Source organism: Anas platyrhynchos, chromosome 8 (assembly GCF_047663525.1).
Source record: "Anas platyrhynchos isolate ZD024472 breed Pekin duck chromosome 8, IASCAAS_PekinDuck_T2T, whole genome shotgun sequence".
Lineage (NCBI taxonomy): Eukaryota > Metazoa > Chordata > Aves > Anseriformes > Anatidae > Anas > Anas platyrhynchos.
In genome coordinates, this window is record NC_092594.1 from 10,642,560 (window position 1) to 10,661,173 (window position 18,614).

At 35.3% G+C, this 18,614-nt stretch overlaps 2 protein-coding genes across 7 annotated transcripts in view; both read right to left on the reverse strand.

Moving 5' to 3' along the window:
• LRRC39 (leucine rich repeat containing 39) overlaps window positions 1–5,140 on the reverse strand; it is a 20,099-nt gene extending 14,959 nt beyond the window's left edge. For 2 of the 4 annotated variants that reach the window (XR_005267487.2, XM_013098693.5), the window contains exons 1-4: window positions 4,070–5,139; window positions 2,289–2,399; window positions 1,340–1,539; window positions 327–432 (exon numbers count right to left, since the gene is read on the reverse strand). Coding sequence is in view for 3 of the 4 variants with exons in the window: in XM_013098693.5 (XP_012954147.1) it covers window positions 327–432; window positions 1,340–1,464 (231 nt within the window). In the remaining variant the exon portion in view is untranslated. Of the gene's footprint in view, window positions 1–326; window positions 433–1,339; window positions 1,540–2,288; window positions 2,488–4,069 lie in introns of all 4 variants that reach the window. The other 2 variants (XM_072042090.1, XM_021271885.4) reach the window with 2 other exon arrangements.
• A 1,180-nt stretch (window positions 5,141–6,320) lies between these two features.
• DBT (dihydrolipoamide branched chain transacylase E2) lies at window positions 6,321–18,596 on the reverse strand. Of its 3 annotated transcripts, none has more exons than XM_072042079.1 (12): window positions 18,283–18,596; window positions 15,958–16,022; window positions 14,928–15,051; window positions 14,692–14,767; window positions 13,623–13,804; window positions 13,075–13,202; window positions 11,694–11,937; window positions 11,080–11,246; window positions 9,985–10,062; window positions 8,166–8,357; window positions 7,914–7,985; window positions 6,321–6,967 (listed from the first exon to the last, which is right to left on the reverse strand). In XM_072042079.1, the coding sequence occupies exons 6-12, from the start codon at window positions 13,162–13,164 to the stop codon at window positions 6,800–6,802; spliced, it is 1,011 nt and encodes a 336-aa protein (XP_071898180.1). In that variant the 5' UTR covers window positions 13,165–13,202; window positions 13,623–13,804; window positions 14,692–14,767; window positions 14,928–15,051; window positions 15,958–16,022; window positions 18,283–18,596; the 3' UTR covers window positions 6,321–6,799. The 3 variants fall into 3 exon arrangements, with proteins under 3 accessions (XP_071898180.1, XP_071898179.1, XP_027318837.1); XM_072042078.1 differs by lacking the exon at window positions 18,283–18,596 and adding an exon at window positions 16,681–18,249; XM_027463036.3 differs by lacking the exon at window positions 15,958–16,022 and having other exon boundaries at window positions 18,283–18,440.
• Between the last annotated feature and the right edge of the window lie 18 nt (window positions 18,597–18,614).

Below are 18,614 nucleotides of genomic sequence, written 5' to 3' on the forward strand. Positions count from 1 at the left end.
TATTTCAGTAGTTTTGGTACATTAACAAAATGAGGATTTACCTAATTAAACTCATGATTTGCAATGCAAATCTCTTCTAATGCAGGAAATGGGCTGTATTTGGGCTGTATTTTTGCAAAGTAATGCTTAATACTCAGGACTAAAAAAAAAAAATCAGTTTGCTTTTACAGTCTCACAACAGTGCACCTCAATTCACTGTTAGCAAAGCACCGCATGAGCGCTTCCTAGAATAAAAATAGTATAGCTGTGAGCGTAAAGATGTAAATAGTAGTTTTCTAATGCATCAGTCATTCAGCCCAAGCAACGTTAATACCTATTAACACTACCTTCCATTCTTCTTCTTCTATCCTTAAAATTGCTCTTCCATCTTCATTAATTATTTTTTCTTTGAGCTTTGCTAAAGCGGCTCTCTCCTCCCAGACAAGCAGTAGCCTACAACAGAAAGAAATTCTTTCAGGGTTTCTCAATACTGGCAATAATTGCTACACATTCTATTTTCTGGAACAACAAAGAAACAGTAACTATTTTGGGTGACAAACAGTATTTATTACCTCTGGATGCTAGTTATACTATCAATTAAGGGAAAACAAGAACATGAAGTACATGAAGTAATGTTTGTCTGGGGTAACTTATAGGAATTTTACTTATTTGCAGCTCAACACATTTCTTCAAATTTATGGTCAGAAGGAAAACAAAACTGCATTCAGTTTCATCATATTGCATCAGGGCAAAAGAATATAAAGTCATGTGAAATTACAGTTCCAATTTTGAAACAACCTCTTGGGACAGTTCAACCTGAACTGAGTAAGTGCAAGCAGACAAGGTCAATCAGCTAAGCATTCGTTTAGCTTTGTTTCTGAAGGGGACTTGAATAAGAATTATGAGAATAAAGCTAATTCTCTTTCTTTCAGCTTTTATTTTTCAATAGTAACTTCTGAATTTGTAATTCCATTTCAAAATACATTTGATGAATAAGGAAGGGCTCCGAAACCGCTAATTTCTTCACATTTCATTAAATTGCTAGCCACATAGAAAACTAAGTGACCCTGTTAATTCCTCCATTGAGGATAAAGCATAGCAAATTAAATCCTGTATGGATTACTCTAACCTGTGGAGAGAATTTTAATATCCGTATTTAGTGGGTTTAGTATATGCTAACATTTTTATCTTAAAACGCAGTTCTTTGCTTGATGAACATATTGCCAGATTTGAACCAGTGGGAATTCTGCTGGAGTAAGGGCTAAAGAATTGGACTGGATGAGTTTGAAAAGACTAGTTACAGTCTACTGCAGCGTACCTTATGGTTTAGTTTTTTACAAGCCATCTGCAATTTACCTACCTTCCTGCAGACCTCTGTCTGAATTCCTTTTCCTTCCGTAATTCTTCATTTATCTTCTGTATTCTTACTTCCCAAAGTGTCTTCACAGCAGTGAATGATCCAATACAAACTGCAGTTTCAGTCATGATTCTTACATGTTCAGGTTCAGACACAGGAATCTGACTGTAATTTCAGGCTCGATGCATCAACGTATATAACAGCTACCAGATGGGAACAGTGACATGAAAACTAAAATACTGCCATACCTCCTCGATTACATCATTAAACATAGTTAATGTATTTAAGCTGACAGATTTTACCAATTGCTTTCTCTCTACAAAATAATTGCACCTAGTTAAATTTTATAGTTAAAAAAAGGTGATTAGTTTCATAAATCAGTTTTCAACAAAATCATTGTACAATGACCTGGGGAATTTGACCATTGGAGATCATTAAACCACAGTAGAAGTATCATTCAAATATGTTTATAACTACAATAAATAATGACAACAAATAAATTAGAAAGCACAAGGAATTTAAACCTTAATTTTGGGAATCAAGGTAAATAATAACCGTTGAAAGCACCATTTTGAACTTTTTTTTTTCCCCAAAAGGTACCCCTGTGAAGTATGTTTTTGCAATCTCTTCTGCATTCTTCATCAGTGAAGAACTATTTCTTTCAGTTTCTTACACCTTACAATTGTAGACTAAGAACAACCATAATTATTAAATGCAGATAAAACATTCATTCCTTTCCCAGGAAGAAATGAAACTTCCATGCAATTTTAGGCAGTTAAATCATGGTAGCTGCATCCTGGCAGGTATAAATGTTTGGAATTAAAGGAATTTTGCACTTCAGAGAAACTAAAATGTTGCTGGAAATAAATTATCATGCTTAATTTTCTTAATGGTTTCTCTCATATTCTCATATATAATCTCATATTATATTTTAGAGTTAGTAATACATTACCTTTCAAGGCTTTTTAAGTTCTTCACACCTCTCTCTCAGTCTTCTTGGGGTCCTCCTGAGTTTCAGGATCCCAATTTATAAATAAGGCTAATGTTCTGAAGTCATCTTTTCCTTAGAGAGATAATTAATACATAATTTTCTGAAGAGCTGCAAAGTAGGATATTCAATCATCCCAATAGGTTCATCCCTCTGAAAAATACTGTCAGTATTGTAATGATTTGGGGAAAGTTTTTTTTTTGTTTTTAGAAGTAAGCTGAAGCACTGATAATCATATCAAGGAGAGCTTGGAGGGTTAAACTTTGTGCAAATAGCAGTGTACATACCTGTACTCTGGATGCTGGCAATCTGATTGCTCTATTTCAACTTTTCAATAATATTTGCAGGGGCTAAGTAACAAAAATGTTTACATATCCATTCAAACTGAAAAAGTGAGGAAAACTTTCTTCCTAACAAGTAGGTAGATGTAACGAAAGTGGAATGTCAAGTCTTCTCATGCAAATATTTCCTTACAATAACTGCAGCAGGTCTGCCTTTTAGAACATCCTTTACCATCATGTTTATTCTATTTTAATTTTACATTGCATGGATTACAGTCGTTTAGTGAACATTTCTGTGTTCAAACACGTAATCATTCTGCTTCATGTTTACAGTGTCTTTTTTTACCAGAGTTATTTGTAAAGCCTGGTTATACTGAAATCAATTAATCAACAAGGTATAGCCAGGCAAATAATAATAATTTTAAATCATCAGGATTACTTTCTGTTATAAAGACAGCATACAATCATATTATAAAGCTTGAATAAAGGAGAATCTGGTCCAACACTTTCATATTGAGGATTCTTAACTGTTCTCTGTTAAGGAAAATTGGCAGAACTTGACAGGTGATGCAAACAGTGTCATACAATGTGGCACAATTCACCCTGGTGCATTAGGAATTCAATCCCTTTTTAGGAATTCAATCCCTTTTTTCCTTTAAAAGAGGATTCTTTCCTTTTTCTCTCTTCTGCATAAACATGATCACATTTATGTGCTATATTTTGAAAGATTAACTTCTCTTCCAGTGATCCTCATAGAAATTACCTTTCCCATTCATCATGCAAATATGCAACAGTAGTGACTAAAACACTGTATGAGGCTTTTTGCTCTGATTTGTAGTTTCAATTTAAATCGCCATATTCTTCAGGGCTAGATTTCTATTGGGATTAAGCAATTTACCTGATCCATATTTTCTGAACTATACGCGTTTTCATATAGAAAACTAGAAAACTAGAAAAAACTAGAAAACTAGAAATCTTTTTTACAGAAATCTAGTTTTCTGTAGAAAACTAGAAATCTTTTTAAGTGTGTTGTGCAGAAAGGAGACATTAGGGTTCCAGTCTCAAAAGATATTTGTTCATGCATACTAAACCCAGTATCAGACTATATAATCAATACTTATTTTTATTGCAATCTTACACTTGACAACTCTCATTTGCAGTGGAAAACAGACGATTTAATAGACATTGCCTTAAAGCCATGAAATATCAAAGAGGCCCTAGGGATACGATTCTGTTTTCAAGGATGTTTAATTATATCACAGGATTATCAAAAGCTTTTAGTTCTTTTACGTTTCATTTTCATGACTAAAAAATGGACCACAAATATAAAAATCACATTGTCACTGACAATTCAGATGGGAATTCACAAGTGTGGCTGTAAAACAACCTCAAGTTCCTCCCATGTAATCTGATCTCCCCAAAACTTCATCTCCAATCATGTGAACAAGTTTAAGAACAACTTACCTCAAAGATGTGGTGCTTTCAAAGATTTTCCATGACTCATTGCTTTCTGCACAAGAGAATAGATAAGTCACAAATCTTGTCTGTACTACCAAAAACATTTGGAACTCTCACGCAGGCTCCAATGCAACGTCAGTCTAGTTCTAATTTTAACCTATGCTGAGAATAGAAGGTATCATATGAGGCACTTCTGCAAAACCCCCAAGCATTTACCACTCCTCACATCTTCCCAGTTTGCTGAAAATGACTAGACTCCCATGCATTGTTTATGAGATTAACAAAAATTACTAATTGTGAACAAAAAGAACATACTTGTTATGACACATAATGAACACTAAGGAAGTTTTCAATTCAAAACAGCAATTACTTGTTTTACTCTTATATTGATTAATAAAACTATAGATCACTATTTGAGATAAAAGTGAGAAAACTGGATCATTCTAACCCATATTGCAGATTATAAGGGTATAAAATACGAAGATGAAACTTAACAAATGTCAGCCATTTGGTTGTAATCCTCTTTCAGTAGAAAGAATTTTCAGTCATTATTAGGCTTTCTTAAACTATTTAGATTCTACTGTTACAACACAGAACTTTGTAAGAAAAAAAAGGCAGGGGTAAGCCCTCTCCAGACCATCAAAAACTACCTGACTGCTAATGCCTACATAAAAAAGATACTGTTTTAGCTTTCAGTCTTCAAATGTGTATTTTTCGTAATTTTGTGTGTTTGTTTTTGATGGAGCTGGGGCAAAGTTATGCAAAAGCAAAAATGATCTAACAGCTTCTTTGGTAATAGGTATTTCTTCTTTCAGTTCTAGTATATGTTCAAACCTCACGGTATTTTTATTTTTTAATACAAAAAATCATAACTTAAAGTCTACTTAATTTCTTCTTCCTTGGAAGAGGTAGATAATTAGAGTTAGACTAAAAAACTCTTCTCTTTTGTTGGATTTTTAAGAAATTTCACATTTCTCCTGTGAACAAAAATCTTCTATGAAACATTTCAAGATCACTTTCTATTTTACACTTTTGTTGTCTCGTTTCATTTTTTGCATGATCATAACACTAAAAAAAAAAATACACTGCTCAGACTGGACCCTTACCACAACAATATACTTGTAGGAGAATAGCCATTAGGCTGCGTTCTTTTAGTAGTCTCAAGTGCAGTAGGTTCTCTAAGATAAGAAGAAATAGAAGACTGAGCCACCTGTATAGGATTGCCTGCATGAAATTCACAAATAAAACCAGTATTACTACAATTCTTTGTGGCTTTAAAAAATTTATTAGGAATAAATAAATCTGGTAAAAATGAAATAAGTGATAAGCACAACATATTAGTCAAACATTGCAAGAAACGACTAATATAAAAGACCCCTATACCACGATAAAAATATAAATAGCACCTTACATGTATACTCTCCACCTACATTACCAGCTTTCCTCTTGCTCAGTCTCAGCATCAAGGGTAACAGAGATTCTACCTCTGGTAGCTTGTGTCTTGCATCTTCACAGCTAAATATATTAGACTACTTTGGTCTACTATTTTGGAGAATGCTCCTGTTTTTGATATATCTAAAGAAAGGAGAAAATGTCCAATTTGCATATTAATTTTTAAGGCCATGTAACTGTCCAGCTTACATTTCTAAAAGGCATTTATATCCAACTATTTTCTTTGTATTTCCTGTTAAACACAACTATAATCCTTACCATCTGTTTAGTTTACCTTAAAGAAACATTACTATCGTCTGTTCTGAAGGCATTAACTTGAACCTGTTAATTACTTGCCTTGGATCTCCGTTATCCCACATAGTATTTTTTTAATACTAATTCTTTGTTGTATTAGAGTAACCTGTCAGATTCTAGTATCTGAACATCAATAACACAAGATGGTGAAAACTTTTAGAACACATTCTGCTTATTGTCAGGCTTATCTAACCACAGAGTAACTAGTAAGATCCTCTTTTTTTTTTTTTTTTTTTTTTCCCACAGACATCCTTTCTGTAAGAAACAAAAATAACTGGAAGGAATTTAAAGATTGCAACTACTTACAGCCTACAAAAATACAGTATATTCTAGACAGTTTTAAGGCCCCAATAGTTATCATTAAATGTTATCAGTAAGCATTTGAATAAGTGTGCCCTCTTCCCTTTATCATTTGATAAAGAGTACCTGTGCATATAATGCCAGGAAAAAGTGGAGTACCAAAAGTTTTGAGAGGTTAATTAGTTAAATAACAAAAAGCTCTCTGGACATCTTACAGCAGAAGCATAATAGGTATTTTATTCATGTTTGATTTTTGCATAACTTCTTTTGGGAATTTGGATATTACCTGTTAAAATAAATTTATGTTTCCAACAAAGAACAACTGCAAGCTTTTCCCTTCAAAACCGGTTAATCAGTTTAAAAATATTGCAGACGTAGATCGATCAGTGATTCATTTAGACCAGCCTCATGACCATATGTATTACAAAAGGCAAAATAAAGACAATCCATCACCACATTCAGAAGTCGCGCCATGACCTATTGACAGCTGGCTGTAGCAGAAATTACAGCACTACTAATTAAAAGAAGTAACAATTAATTGATAGACTGATTTAAGCTGTTGAGAACTTTTAACCACATAAAATTGTTATATAATGTAAGTAGCAAAGGGCATGTGCTAGCCGAGCCAGCTTTTGTAATTCTTCAGTCTAATATGAAAAATTTAGAGGCATATTCTAGCCATGGTTTCCTTTATTTAAGGTCTAGCAGCATTGAAGCAGGGTTCTCCAAATAAGATTTCCACAAGTTAGAAAATCGGGCCATTGTAGCTCCATCAATAATGCGGTGATCAGCTGACCAGCTCACATTCATTATCTGTGCTTTAAATACTTCACCTTTTCCATTAAACCGAGGAAGAATCTAAAAATCAGAGAAAGGAATAAAATAGAAATATGAAATATTTTAATTAACAAATCTGTAGTTTTATTGTTAATTTGTTAATCTAAATTCAAACATTTGACTAAATTAGGCAGACAGGTAACAGTAGTGCCATTCAGAAATGAAAGAGCTTCCATCATTCTTCGTGCTGCAGATGAGAATATATTGTGAACCTATATAAGAAAGAGCTGTATCCTGTTTCCACCATCCTGGAAATACTGAAGTAGTGAAAACCTTTCTTGACTCAAAAGCCCCCTCCTGAATAGTTTCTTTCACTGCTAGCATTCAAAATGACAGTGTCCCTAAAGCATTCCCTAAGCAAAAGGATCACAGAAAGAACATATGAAAAGTAAATCTAGTTAATATTGTCATGTTCAGTATTGATCTCAAATGTCTACATTAAAAATTTAAATCCCCAAATTCAGAAAAAAAGAAGTTGCCTTAACCATACAGAGTTCTGTATAGATTCAGCCATCTGGATCATTACACTAAGTATTATTAGAATACTTTTTTAGTCTCAAGTTCTTTCCGTGATCATAGCAAGAGTGCTATTGCCATGTTGCAAAACTTATAATTTATTATATTTACTAATAACTAGAAGATTAAATTTATATGTGAGTGAATATAACAGAATTCTAGAAAATAAATCTGAATTTTTGGCATAAAAGACTTCTACTGAAACATTTGGCATCTCTGGCCAGCCATCTAAAATTACCACAAAACTTTTCAATCACAAGCTATGCATTCATATAACAGAAAGAGGTCATGTTTTTGTGAATATGTATACACACACAATATATATATGTGTGTGCACACATGTATGTTTATATATATATAAATATAAATATAATATAAATATATCTAAGAACATTATCATTTAATATGACCTTAGTTCACTAGAATTAAACACGTCACTAAGTTAATATACCTGTATCTTTCCAAGTGCTCCAATAGCTACTTCAGGAGGTACTATTACTGGTTTGGCGTAAGTGCCACCAATCTAAAAAAGAAAATGCTAGAGATATTATCAGTTAAAGAATAATTATATAATTTATTTGAAAAGGTTGATTGTTTCTAGAATGAATTGTTAATCATTTTTTTCTTTGCATATTAAACTTAAATTAGAGTGTTAATTTCAGAAGCAGTTTTCAGGTTATGTTCTCATTTTTCTGGTACTTACTGTGCCAATATTTGAAAGGGTGAACGTTCCCCCAGTGAGGTCATTTGTTCCCAGCTGGCCAGCAGAACCCAAGGCTTGGAGGCGATTTAATTCAGAAGCAATCTCAAAGACGCTGCAGACTTGAACATTTTTCACATTTGGGACAATTAAACCTTGTTCTGTGTCCATAGCAACTCCAATGTTGTGCGAAGCCTACAATAAGTTTCATTAACTGGACATTAACATAAACAGTCAACATAACATGTATTGCACACAAAAAAAACTTGAAGAATGCTTTCAAAATTATATATATTGGCAATAATATATATACGCACGCACAATAGAATATATACATACTTTTAACCAAGGAAGCTTTCTCTACATTAAGCTCCTCTATACTATTTTGAACAGAGGAATGGACGTAAATTTTTTAGAATTAGCTTTTCACATCTGCAAAGTAAGTCCAAACTGATTTTTGTGGGAATTTCACCTCCAGGAAATACAAAATCTGGAATCAATTTTGCACTGAAAATATTTAATGTTTTGTTACCCATACAACCATCTTTAAAACGACTATCAGTTTAGAAGAGAACACTATAATACTACAGAACACTATTATATGAAAAACAGTAAAAAAAAAAAAAAAAAAAAAAAAAAAAGGAAAGTGAGTTGTCTTTCATTTTGTAGAAGAAATATGTAAGGATTCGTCTACAAGAGTCTGACAAAACAGCAAAACAGGAGCTTCAGGCAGGAGCTTCAGGACCTTTTACCATTATGTGTATTATATACAGTACCTTAGAAAACAGGCACTTGTTTTCCAGAAATATCCCACCAGTGCTTTGTATGAAATTTAAATGTTTTATTAAATTTATCTTATGAGTTTAATATGTAAGGGCTGAGAGTCAGAACAGTAGAACAACTGTGTCATTACTAAAAATTACTGTCACTGGATTTCAGATGTTCTCATTTGAATTGCTTGGTCCATCTTCAGGTGAAAACTAGGAAATCATTATAGTATGTATTTTTGAGAACAAACCCAAATAAAGAAGTAAAAGTAACTTTAAAAGTAACATTAAACAAACCACAGAAATTAGATGTATATTGAACCAAATCTAATCTTAGACAGAATCTAGATCCTCAAATTATTTTCCAGTACAACACCAATTGGTGGTTTCACACCAATGGACAGCTAACCTCCACCACAATCAATCTTTCACTCCCTCTCCTCAAAAGGAGAGGAAGGGAGTAAAGTATGATGGACAGAAGAAAAAAAAAATTCACAGGTTGAGATAAGGATAATTTCAGATAGAAAAAAAAGCAAAAGGTTCATGGAAGCAAAGAAAGAAAAAAAGTATTTTCTACTTCCCATTAACAAGTGATGTTCAGACATGTCTTAAGTGGGGCCTCAATACATGTAGCAGTGTGTCAGGAGGACAGATGTTCTCTTAACAGGAGCCCTCTCTTCTCCTTCCCCTTTTGCAGATTTTATTGCTGAGCATGACTTCATGGCATGGAATACCCCTTGGCTAGTTTGGGTCTGCTGCCCTGACCGTGTCCTTTCTCCACCTCTTGCCCACCCACAGCCAGTAGGCTGGGGAGAGGGTCTTAATGCTGTGCCAGCACTGCTCGGCAATGGACAAAGCCTCAGTGTGATAACAGTGCTGTCCCAGCTACAAAAACAGAGCACAGCTGTGGGAAAACTTAACTCCATCCTAGCCAGAGACAGTACACACTATAATTTTAGTACAAGTCATTACAATTAGGTCAGACGTTCTGAAAAGTCCTCATTAGCTGTTAGCTTGGATTTTCTGTTCACAATTTTTATCAGTAGTTTACAAACCTTATATGTGACGTTTTGACAGCTTTCATCCAAAGAAGCATTAAGAATGGGATACTGCAATAATCCTAGAGAAGCTGCCTGTTAAATATAAACAAAAAATAGATTGTTATACTTTATATCTCAGAGAGGTACATGGAAAGCAAGAAATGGTAAGAGAATTTAGATTGATAACAATTTGGTTCTTAGTGCAATAAAACGTGGCTTCAACTCTCCTAAGCTCTTTGTGTGTTGATGTTTCATCATGATTAGGAAAACAGAAGAAAAACTTCCAGAAAACAAAGATAGATGAAACAGACATATAAAAGATAATCCCTTTTTGAAATATAATTGAAATTGAATCAGTATTTGTTATTTCCTGTTCAAGAATTCAAATCAAATAGCCCAAGAAAAAAAGTTACAAGATGCCTCAGCAGTGTCATTCTGAACTCCCCACTTAAATGACTATTTTTTCAGGGACTATTAATGCTGCCTAAAACGAGTGAGAAGATTAAGAGCTTATTTAACACTCCAGTTGAAATAGCATTATCCTAAGTTTTAGACTAAACTATGCATTCAGCCTTCAGTGATGACAACAGTTGGAAATAAAACATGACAACTAAATGAGTACAAGTGCCTGGTCTCCTGAACAAGAGAGGACACGGACTCAATTCACCTGAACAACAGAAGAGACATACTCATTCACCTGAGAGATTCAATACCAAAGGACACCAAACCAAACCAAAATTAAATTGTGTTCCACACGTGAGGTTAATTTTAATGGAGCTCACTAAAAATACCAATAGTTTGCTAAATTTGTTTTGTTTAATTTAAATACCCAGTGATGCTTACCCCTTTCCTAAGTAATGCTTTGTCTGCTTTATCTTTCTCCATCAGTATTTCAAATAATTTCCATGGTATTATCTAACCCTGGCTACAATTCCAACACTAAATTGATGAGCAGTTCAATAAACAAGAAAAACTGATACTTTTCTTGTGATCTGTGATTTTTCAGGTGATAGAGGTGCTCCAACCTACAACAATAATTGATCAGAAGATTTTAAATCTTCTTAAAAAACAGCATTAGTACTTCAAATAGCCCTCTACTGGTTGTCTCACCTTTATGAAGAAGGGCATAAATGAAAGCTTAATTCCACGAATTTGTGCTAAAGGTTTCATCTCTTCTCGCAACTGAACAAGCTGAGTCAAGTCAATCTCATCACAATAACCAAAGTGAGGGATCTTCAAAGCTGCATTCATAGTCTTTACCATTGCCTTGTGAAAACCTGGAAAATATTCACTGACTTCATACTCCAAGAAAATTAACTTCTGGGAAGTTATGGTGAAATTCCAATTATTTGTTTATGCTAAAATTACTAAACTTTAAAAAAAGCACAGGGTAAAGTCCACCTTAGGGCCAACAGTTATTCAGCACATACAGCTCAATTTTTACAACTTTATTATTTCAGATCATATTAGTGCATCTCTCTCCTCTGTATATTTTTGAAATCACAGTATCGTAGTACAGTGATCTGCACTATTTCTGCACTATTCGCTCTACAAGCCAATACTGCCTGAAAGGCAACGAGAAAACGTTTTTTTTTTCTCTCCAATTTGCAACCCAAATCCATCCAACCAAAACATGAACAATTATTTCATAAATATTCATTGAGTAACTTTTACTGGTAGTCTACTGTGAACATCATGTCAAGACTTCATGTTTCATGAATTACCTGTTATAGGTTCAGTTTTGTCTTTTCCTGAAAACACAATCGGTCTGGAAACAGGTACAGGAATTTTGCGTGCTTTGTCCTTTGGAGCAGTTGGCACTGTCTCTGATTTTGGCAGTGGTGGGATAATTTCAGCCTTTGGTGAGGGAGGTAGAATAGCTCCTGTTTGTTTGGCCAAATAATTGAGTATGTCTTCCTTAAGGATTCTGTTATCTTTCCCTGTTCCAACAACTTCACTCAATTTAATCTGAAAAGTACATAACAAGCTATGACACTTGCTTTACAGAGATATAAAAATATTCAATATTGTGAGAAACAGTTCATTATTCCAAGTATTAATCCAACATGCCTACAATTTCCCTCCCTTCCAGCATCTTGTAGGTTCTGTGCACCTGACGAACCAGGATATGACCCCATCACAGAACAGGGAAGCAAAACAGCACACAGAGCGTTGCCTATAAAATCAAGTAGCTACGAGTCCTAGGCAGGATTTGGACCAGACATGCCACTACACAGCAAAACACACGATTTTCTGGTGGTCAAGGACACCTCCATTTAATTAGAACAAAAGCTAAGTAACCATAAGCTACACTACTTATGAAATTGTGTGCTATGCTAATTACAAAATTCTGTGAAATAATAAAGCTTTAATTCTAACTACAACTTAGTAGCATTTTACCCACGATCCCTAAGAATACATCTGTCTCTGCAGCAGGCAGGTGACACTTTCAGTAATTTACTAGGTACTCAACTTTGCTCAGATCATCTAAAAGGCCCCGCAAGGTGTCTAACTGCATACTTAAGGAGGGACAAATGCTACTTACCTCTTTATTACATGATCAGTGGTAAAACATTAATTTGAAGAAAATTAGTTGTCACTTAAATTTCTCTCTTTATTGTGGTGCATTTTTAGGAGAAAAATTAAACAAGCTTTCAAAAACAGTGGAATATTCATAGATTCACCAAAAAAATATAAAGAATTTAAAAAGTCCTTAAAGGACCACCTAGTCCATCCCCTGCTCTTACACAAATCTGGAGAACAGAACAAACTACCTAAAGCTGAGAACTGATTTTTCTTTCTTCCCTCCTTTGTCACAGAAATCCATTTTGATACTTCATTCTTTTTTCCCCTCTAAAAAAGGTTTTCTAAAACCTCTACCCTAGAGCACCCTAGCTTCATTTTAAGCCCAGTAATTATTTTCCTATAAGTCATAATCATCAGAAAGCATCATTCTCTCCATTGCTACATTTTTTACACATTTGAAATAAAATTGCAAATAAGTCATTTCTCACTGTACTTTCCTCTAATCAATATCCTCTCAGTCAATCAACTGATTTATAAAAGAGGGATAAAATGTGGCCAGATGCGATTCAGCAAACTTACATTGTTTTCCATAGCAAGGCGACGAACTGCAGGCGTTGCTAATGTTTTGTGACCTTTTATCTCTTGGTGCGTGTGTTCTTCATGAGACATAGCAGGTGTTTCAACAACATCTTCTTCTGGGGCAACACCTGAAAATAAAATGAAAAAAATAACTTTATTAGACTATTCTATAAGAATTTGATAGATTTCAGAACTTGATTTAAATTTTCTAACTCAAGAAAAAGTTAAATGGACAGTGAACACTGTCCCAAATTTCTTACAATAAAAAAAAAATATATATATATATATATTACCTATTCCTCACATGAGATACTGGGGAAGGGAACACAGTGCTAAAGACTGCTGCTTGAGTTTTCAATAGGAAGTAACTGGCCTTTGAAGTTTTAAATTCTAACAGTATCACAACATTTTCCACTTAATCTTCTTGACTTTACAGAACGAAAAGTCAATTTCACATTTATCATTTTCAGGAGGAAAAAGTAAACTCCCCCATCAATCTGATGGTTTATGACAATAAAATATGCAATAGAAAAAACTGCTTGCAATACCTTTTGAAGCATCAATTTCAATGTCCACTAATGGTTTTCCAACATAAGCAATTTCATCTAAGTTGTAATGGAGTTTCCTAATGATGCCATCATAACGACTGGTAATAGTAACAGAAGCTTTATCGCTTTGTACTTCACAGATGCTATCGAACTGAGAAACGCTATCACCTTCTTTTATATACCTAAACAAAAAGGAACATGTTAATATAAACATAACAACTGTTAAAATCCACTTTGTGTATTCTTTTGGTAAATTCAGTTATGTCTATCTCCACAATGTTAAATGCATTCCAGATAAGATGACAAATCACACATACTGGATACATTTGCTATATACCTTTTGCCAGATGTCACACAAAAATGTTTTTTGAGCAATGCCACAATGTTTCAGAATATCACCACATATACAATTTTTACTATTACTTTAGCTAAGCAGAGTTTTTTTGGCAGATAATAAACCATGTAAAAATAAGAATAAGCCTAGCTTAGTTTGAAGCTGAAGAAGTCTGTTTTGAGTTGTCAGGATCAGTGTATCATCAGTTTCAGAACAGAATCTAGAAGCCGGAATCTGTCTCCTACACAGTGATATTGCACCTGTGTGTACAAAGAGTGAGACATTCTAACACTGCCTTGCTCCCTCTGCTGGACACTTTGTTTTTGCTTAATCCAAACATCACCTGCTTTCTAGCAACAATTTAAATGTTTAAATATTTCGTTAAATTTAATGAAAAAGGGGTAAAACATAATTTTACATAGATTCTCTAGAGTTGTATTTTTTTCTAAAGTACAGCCAAGACCTCCTGTACCCTGAAAACACTAAAGGAAAGCCTATGAACAGGTTCAGTTAGGGCACCCCATTCCCCCCACCCATTTATTTCCCATTTTCAAATGAAGCAGATTACAAATATACAAAACATAAAGCTTACTGTATGCAATGAAAACAAAACTTGAAAAACTTCACAGAAAACACTGTCAGGTAAATAACTGAATTATTGACAATTATCAATAATACTCAAACTACTTGCTGATTTCTTAGTATATTTCTTATATATAAGAAAGCTTAGCTTACCATTCTTTCACAGTCACCTCTGTAATCCCTTCTCCAATATCAGAAAGCTTAAACTGGACAATTTGGCCACACGAAACTTAAAACAGACAATAAAGAAAAACAGCATGTTTAATATTAAATATAAGACAGAATGATCTGAATACATTAAAAATGGTCTATATACCAGCATATAGAAGTCTCTAACATAACGTTCATAAAATAGCAAAATAAAATAATTTTATTATGAAAAAGATTACCAGCAGATGTTCTGAATAATCGCTGTTGATGACTAAACTTGAAGGCAGATTTGTCAAACACGCACACATATTTTGATTTTACAAAGCGAATGCTGCTGCACGATCTAACGTGGTGAGCACAAACCTGGGGGAAAAAAGTCTTAAGTGTTAAAATATTAGACTGAGGAGGCAGAGCTCATTTAATAATCTTGATGCAACAGCAGTAACAAAACAGTTTAACTGTAATTTATATAGAGAAATTCTTATGAAAACACAATTATACCAAATAAGTACTGAATGTATAATAACCATTAAATTAGCATAAGCTTTGCAATGTCTTTAACTTCTTTTACTAACACAACACATGGAGAGATTAAAGCCACGGTAACATAATCAATTAACAAAAATCATGACAAGACCTGAAGAGATTCGTAGTTGCTATAGTTTCTCTAAACAATTGGTTTCATCAGGACACACACAAAAAAGCATACATAATAGCAAAAACATCAGCCATTTGGAATATTCTCATGCAGAACAAATGCTGGAAAGGTCCCCTAGACTGTGGGAAAAAAAATCAGTATATTATTCTTTGTTGGTTCTTATTCCAATCAAAAGGTGATCAGAAGTGCAAATTGGAAAGGAAATTCACACCAGAGGGCACAAACAGTTGCCCTTTTATTTCTGTTATTGTATAGGAGACAAACATCTTCAAGTAAATTTCAATTGCAATTATATTCATTCAGGAATCAAAGGGTCAAAAAATCTTCTGAAAGGTTATTTATGGAAAACTGTCTGCTTTAAAGCACCGTGTAATCAGTCATGATTTTGGTCAAAAGCAAAGCCAGTAGCACTTATATTGAAATAAACAGGCATTTTATCATTAATCTCAACAGAAGTTAGTTCAGACCCTTTCTTATTTAGTAATATTTCTTAAATCTAATTCTGGTGTTATGTTGTCTTGGGTTCTGTAAAATTCATAAAAATAAAAATTATCTGTAGATACTATCTCTAATTAATTTAGAGATTAAAAAAATCAGGTGCTACAATGTACCTCAAGTAGCTCACAACTGTAAAATTTAGAAATTATCTTCTTAGATGAGCCAGAAAACAGGACACCTGTATGGGAAAGTTCATTTAAACTTTTTTTTAAATATCCTTTCAAATAATATAGAGTATTATTAAACTTCCTAATTGCCCTCCCACTCCACCCCCCAAACCGTTGAACTATTTGAACTATATATTACACATTTACAATATAGATACCCCCAAATCTGTACAATTCTGAATTGACAGTGTACATTTTCTATAGTATTTGATTTAGCATTGCAAGTTACATTTAATATCGTCTTTTAGAAACAAATATTTATAAAATACAAACTCTGGTAAAGGACACAGCAAAGTCACATTGAGTTACTTTGCATCTGCCTGCTACCAAGATTGCATCTACTGATCTAGAGTATTTTTCTAACTCCTATCATGAACAAACAGTAAATCCTTTTTGTTAGTTCTCCAAATAATTCTCCCTGAAAAAAAAAAAGGCAAATGGTAATTGTAAGTGCTGACAAATCCTATTGTATGAACACATTTAAAATTTTAATTCAATTCAAAAATTGGTATATAATCTGTCTTCAGAAACCTATTTGCTCCTATTCTTGATTTTGTATGTCTGTCCACATGGTTACATTTTTTTTGTCCAACAAGATCTTTTTGTCCCAAACTTACAATAAAACTTTTATCTTTATATAAACCTACATGGCAACCATTCAGTATTTACCTGTGAAGATGATCACAAGGAGCACATCAAATCTCTGAACTGTCTCTAAGTGTGAAGTTTCATAATGCTTCCCATGTGATTTTAACATCTGGTAACCAGGTAGTTACTACCAAGCAGGTAGCGAATTAGCAATGTTTCTGCCAAAACCCAGACTGGTTTTGTTACAGAAGTTTCAATGCTATTTCGATTTCTATCTGTAGGAATCATTCAAAACTGCTGCATTTCAAATAACTTAATTATTTTGGTTTGCAGGTTTTGCACATTATCTAGCTGATGTGCTAATATGTTAAAGCAATAATACAGTATCCAATCTCTTCATAGAACAGTATTCCTTTCTAACAAGGTAAACAATTTTATACCATAAAATAAAAAGACCATGCTTGTATTCAGTATTTAATCACTTTAATACTACTTGCTGCATAATGCGAAGTAAGGAAATAATAAGAGCATATAAAAGACAAGATTAGTTCTAACATTCATCGCATACCCATACATATTCATGCAAGTACTAAATGACAAAAAAGTTAAATAACCTATGGATCCTGGTATCTGGAAAAATAAAATAATAATAAAAAATCCCAAGTAGCAAAGTACTAGCAGTTATGTTTCCGTCACCACTATCGTGCTGTATGACAACCTAAAGGCAATACTTTCCTGGGCATTTTTTCAAGGAGCAGAGTTACCGTCAGCAGAAGGGACTAATGGTCTGCTCCAGTCTCTCACTGGTATTGAGGAGGTATCAGCCACTGTTTTGTGGATGACCTGAGACTTGTGGCTTGAACCAAGGCAACACGCAAGCTGTATGCTATTTGGGGAAGAACTGTTTTGCCTCGTTTAGTTCAATTTGCACTGTTCCCATAAGAAGCAGCCTACCGTGCTTTTCTAAATCACCTCCAACCCTAGAAATCTACTGCTGGCTTCAGAACAAAGCGTTGTTACACAGCACGCGGGTAACAGAATACCTGATGAAGTAACACTCAATTTCAAAGTCATATTGAGTGTGCTGTGCTCAAAGGCAACTATTTCTTATTAAAGGGTATTCCTCTATGGAACTCTTTGGACTTGCTGTCATATTGAGTCATTTTTATTGACCATCTAATTATCTTGGATGTGTTTCGCATACATCTTCTGTATTTCCGAGTATAAAGTTACCTACACGCTAAACCAACAGCCTTACCAGCATATTCCCGAGAGACATAACTCCTTGCCATAATTCACCTGGCACCCTGCCTGGCCTCCAGCTAACTGTTATTTCTCCACCATTTAACCCAAGATCGCCGGGCTCCTTTCTTACTGACTAACTTACAGCCTCCACGAACCACCACCACCTGTCTCTCTTCCCCTTGACAACCAAAAACAAAAGAAGAAAAGGAGAATATTCAAACACAACACTTCAGAATTGCAATAAGCATCCTTTTTTTTCCTGGATGTCGCCAGACGCCCGCCGAGCGCCAGCAGGCTGCGGGCGGCCTGCCGGGGGAGCAGGGGTCCCTCCGGCAGCAGGCGCTGAGGCGCGGGGAGCCCCCGAGGCGAGGGGCTGAGGGGAGGCGCCAGCCCCTGGCGGCGTGGCCTCGGCGCGGCGGCCCCCGGCCCGTCCCTTACCAGGCGCCCCGCGGTCCGGCAGCCGCTCCGCAGCGCGGTCACCGCCGCCATCTTCGCCCGGCAGCCGCGGCCGCCGCCCCGCACACCTCCCACCCGGCAGCCAACCCGCGCGCAGCCCCGCGAGCCGCAGCCAACCGCGCGGCGGGGCCGGGGCCGGGGCCGGGGCCAGGGGCTGAGGCAGCGGCTGCGCTCCCTGAGGGGCCGGCGCGGCGCCACCGCCACCCGGCGCCCCCCCAGCTCCCGGGGGCAGCGCGCAGGGTGCGGCCGCTGGAATAAACTTCCCCGAGGGGCCCCGTGTGTGTGTGTGTGTGTGTGTGTCCTGCAACGATCCC

Excerpts from the sequence above, each read along its gene's own strand:
- DBT (XM_072042078.1), bottom strand. The coding sequence starts at position 16,768 with ATGTTAAAATCACATGGGAAGCATTATGAAACTTCACACTTAGAGACA. Across the intron at positions 16,023-16,680 it reads CCTTGTGATCATCTTCACAG|GTGTCCTGTTTTCTGGCTCA; the intron begins GTAAATACTGAA and ends TTTCCCATACAG. Across the intron at positions 11,247-11,693 it reads CAAAACTGAACCTATAACAG|GTTTTCACAAGGCAATGGTA; the intron begins GTAATTCATGAA and ends AATATTTTCCAG.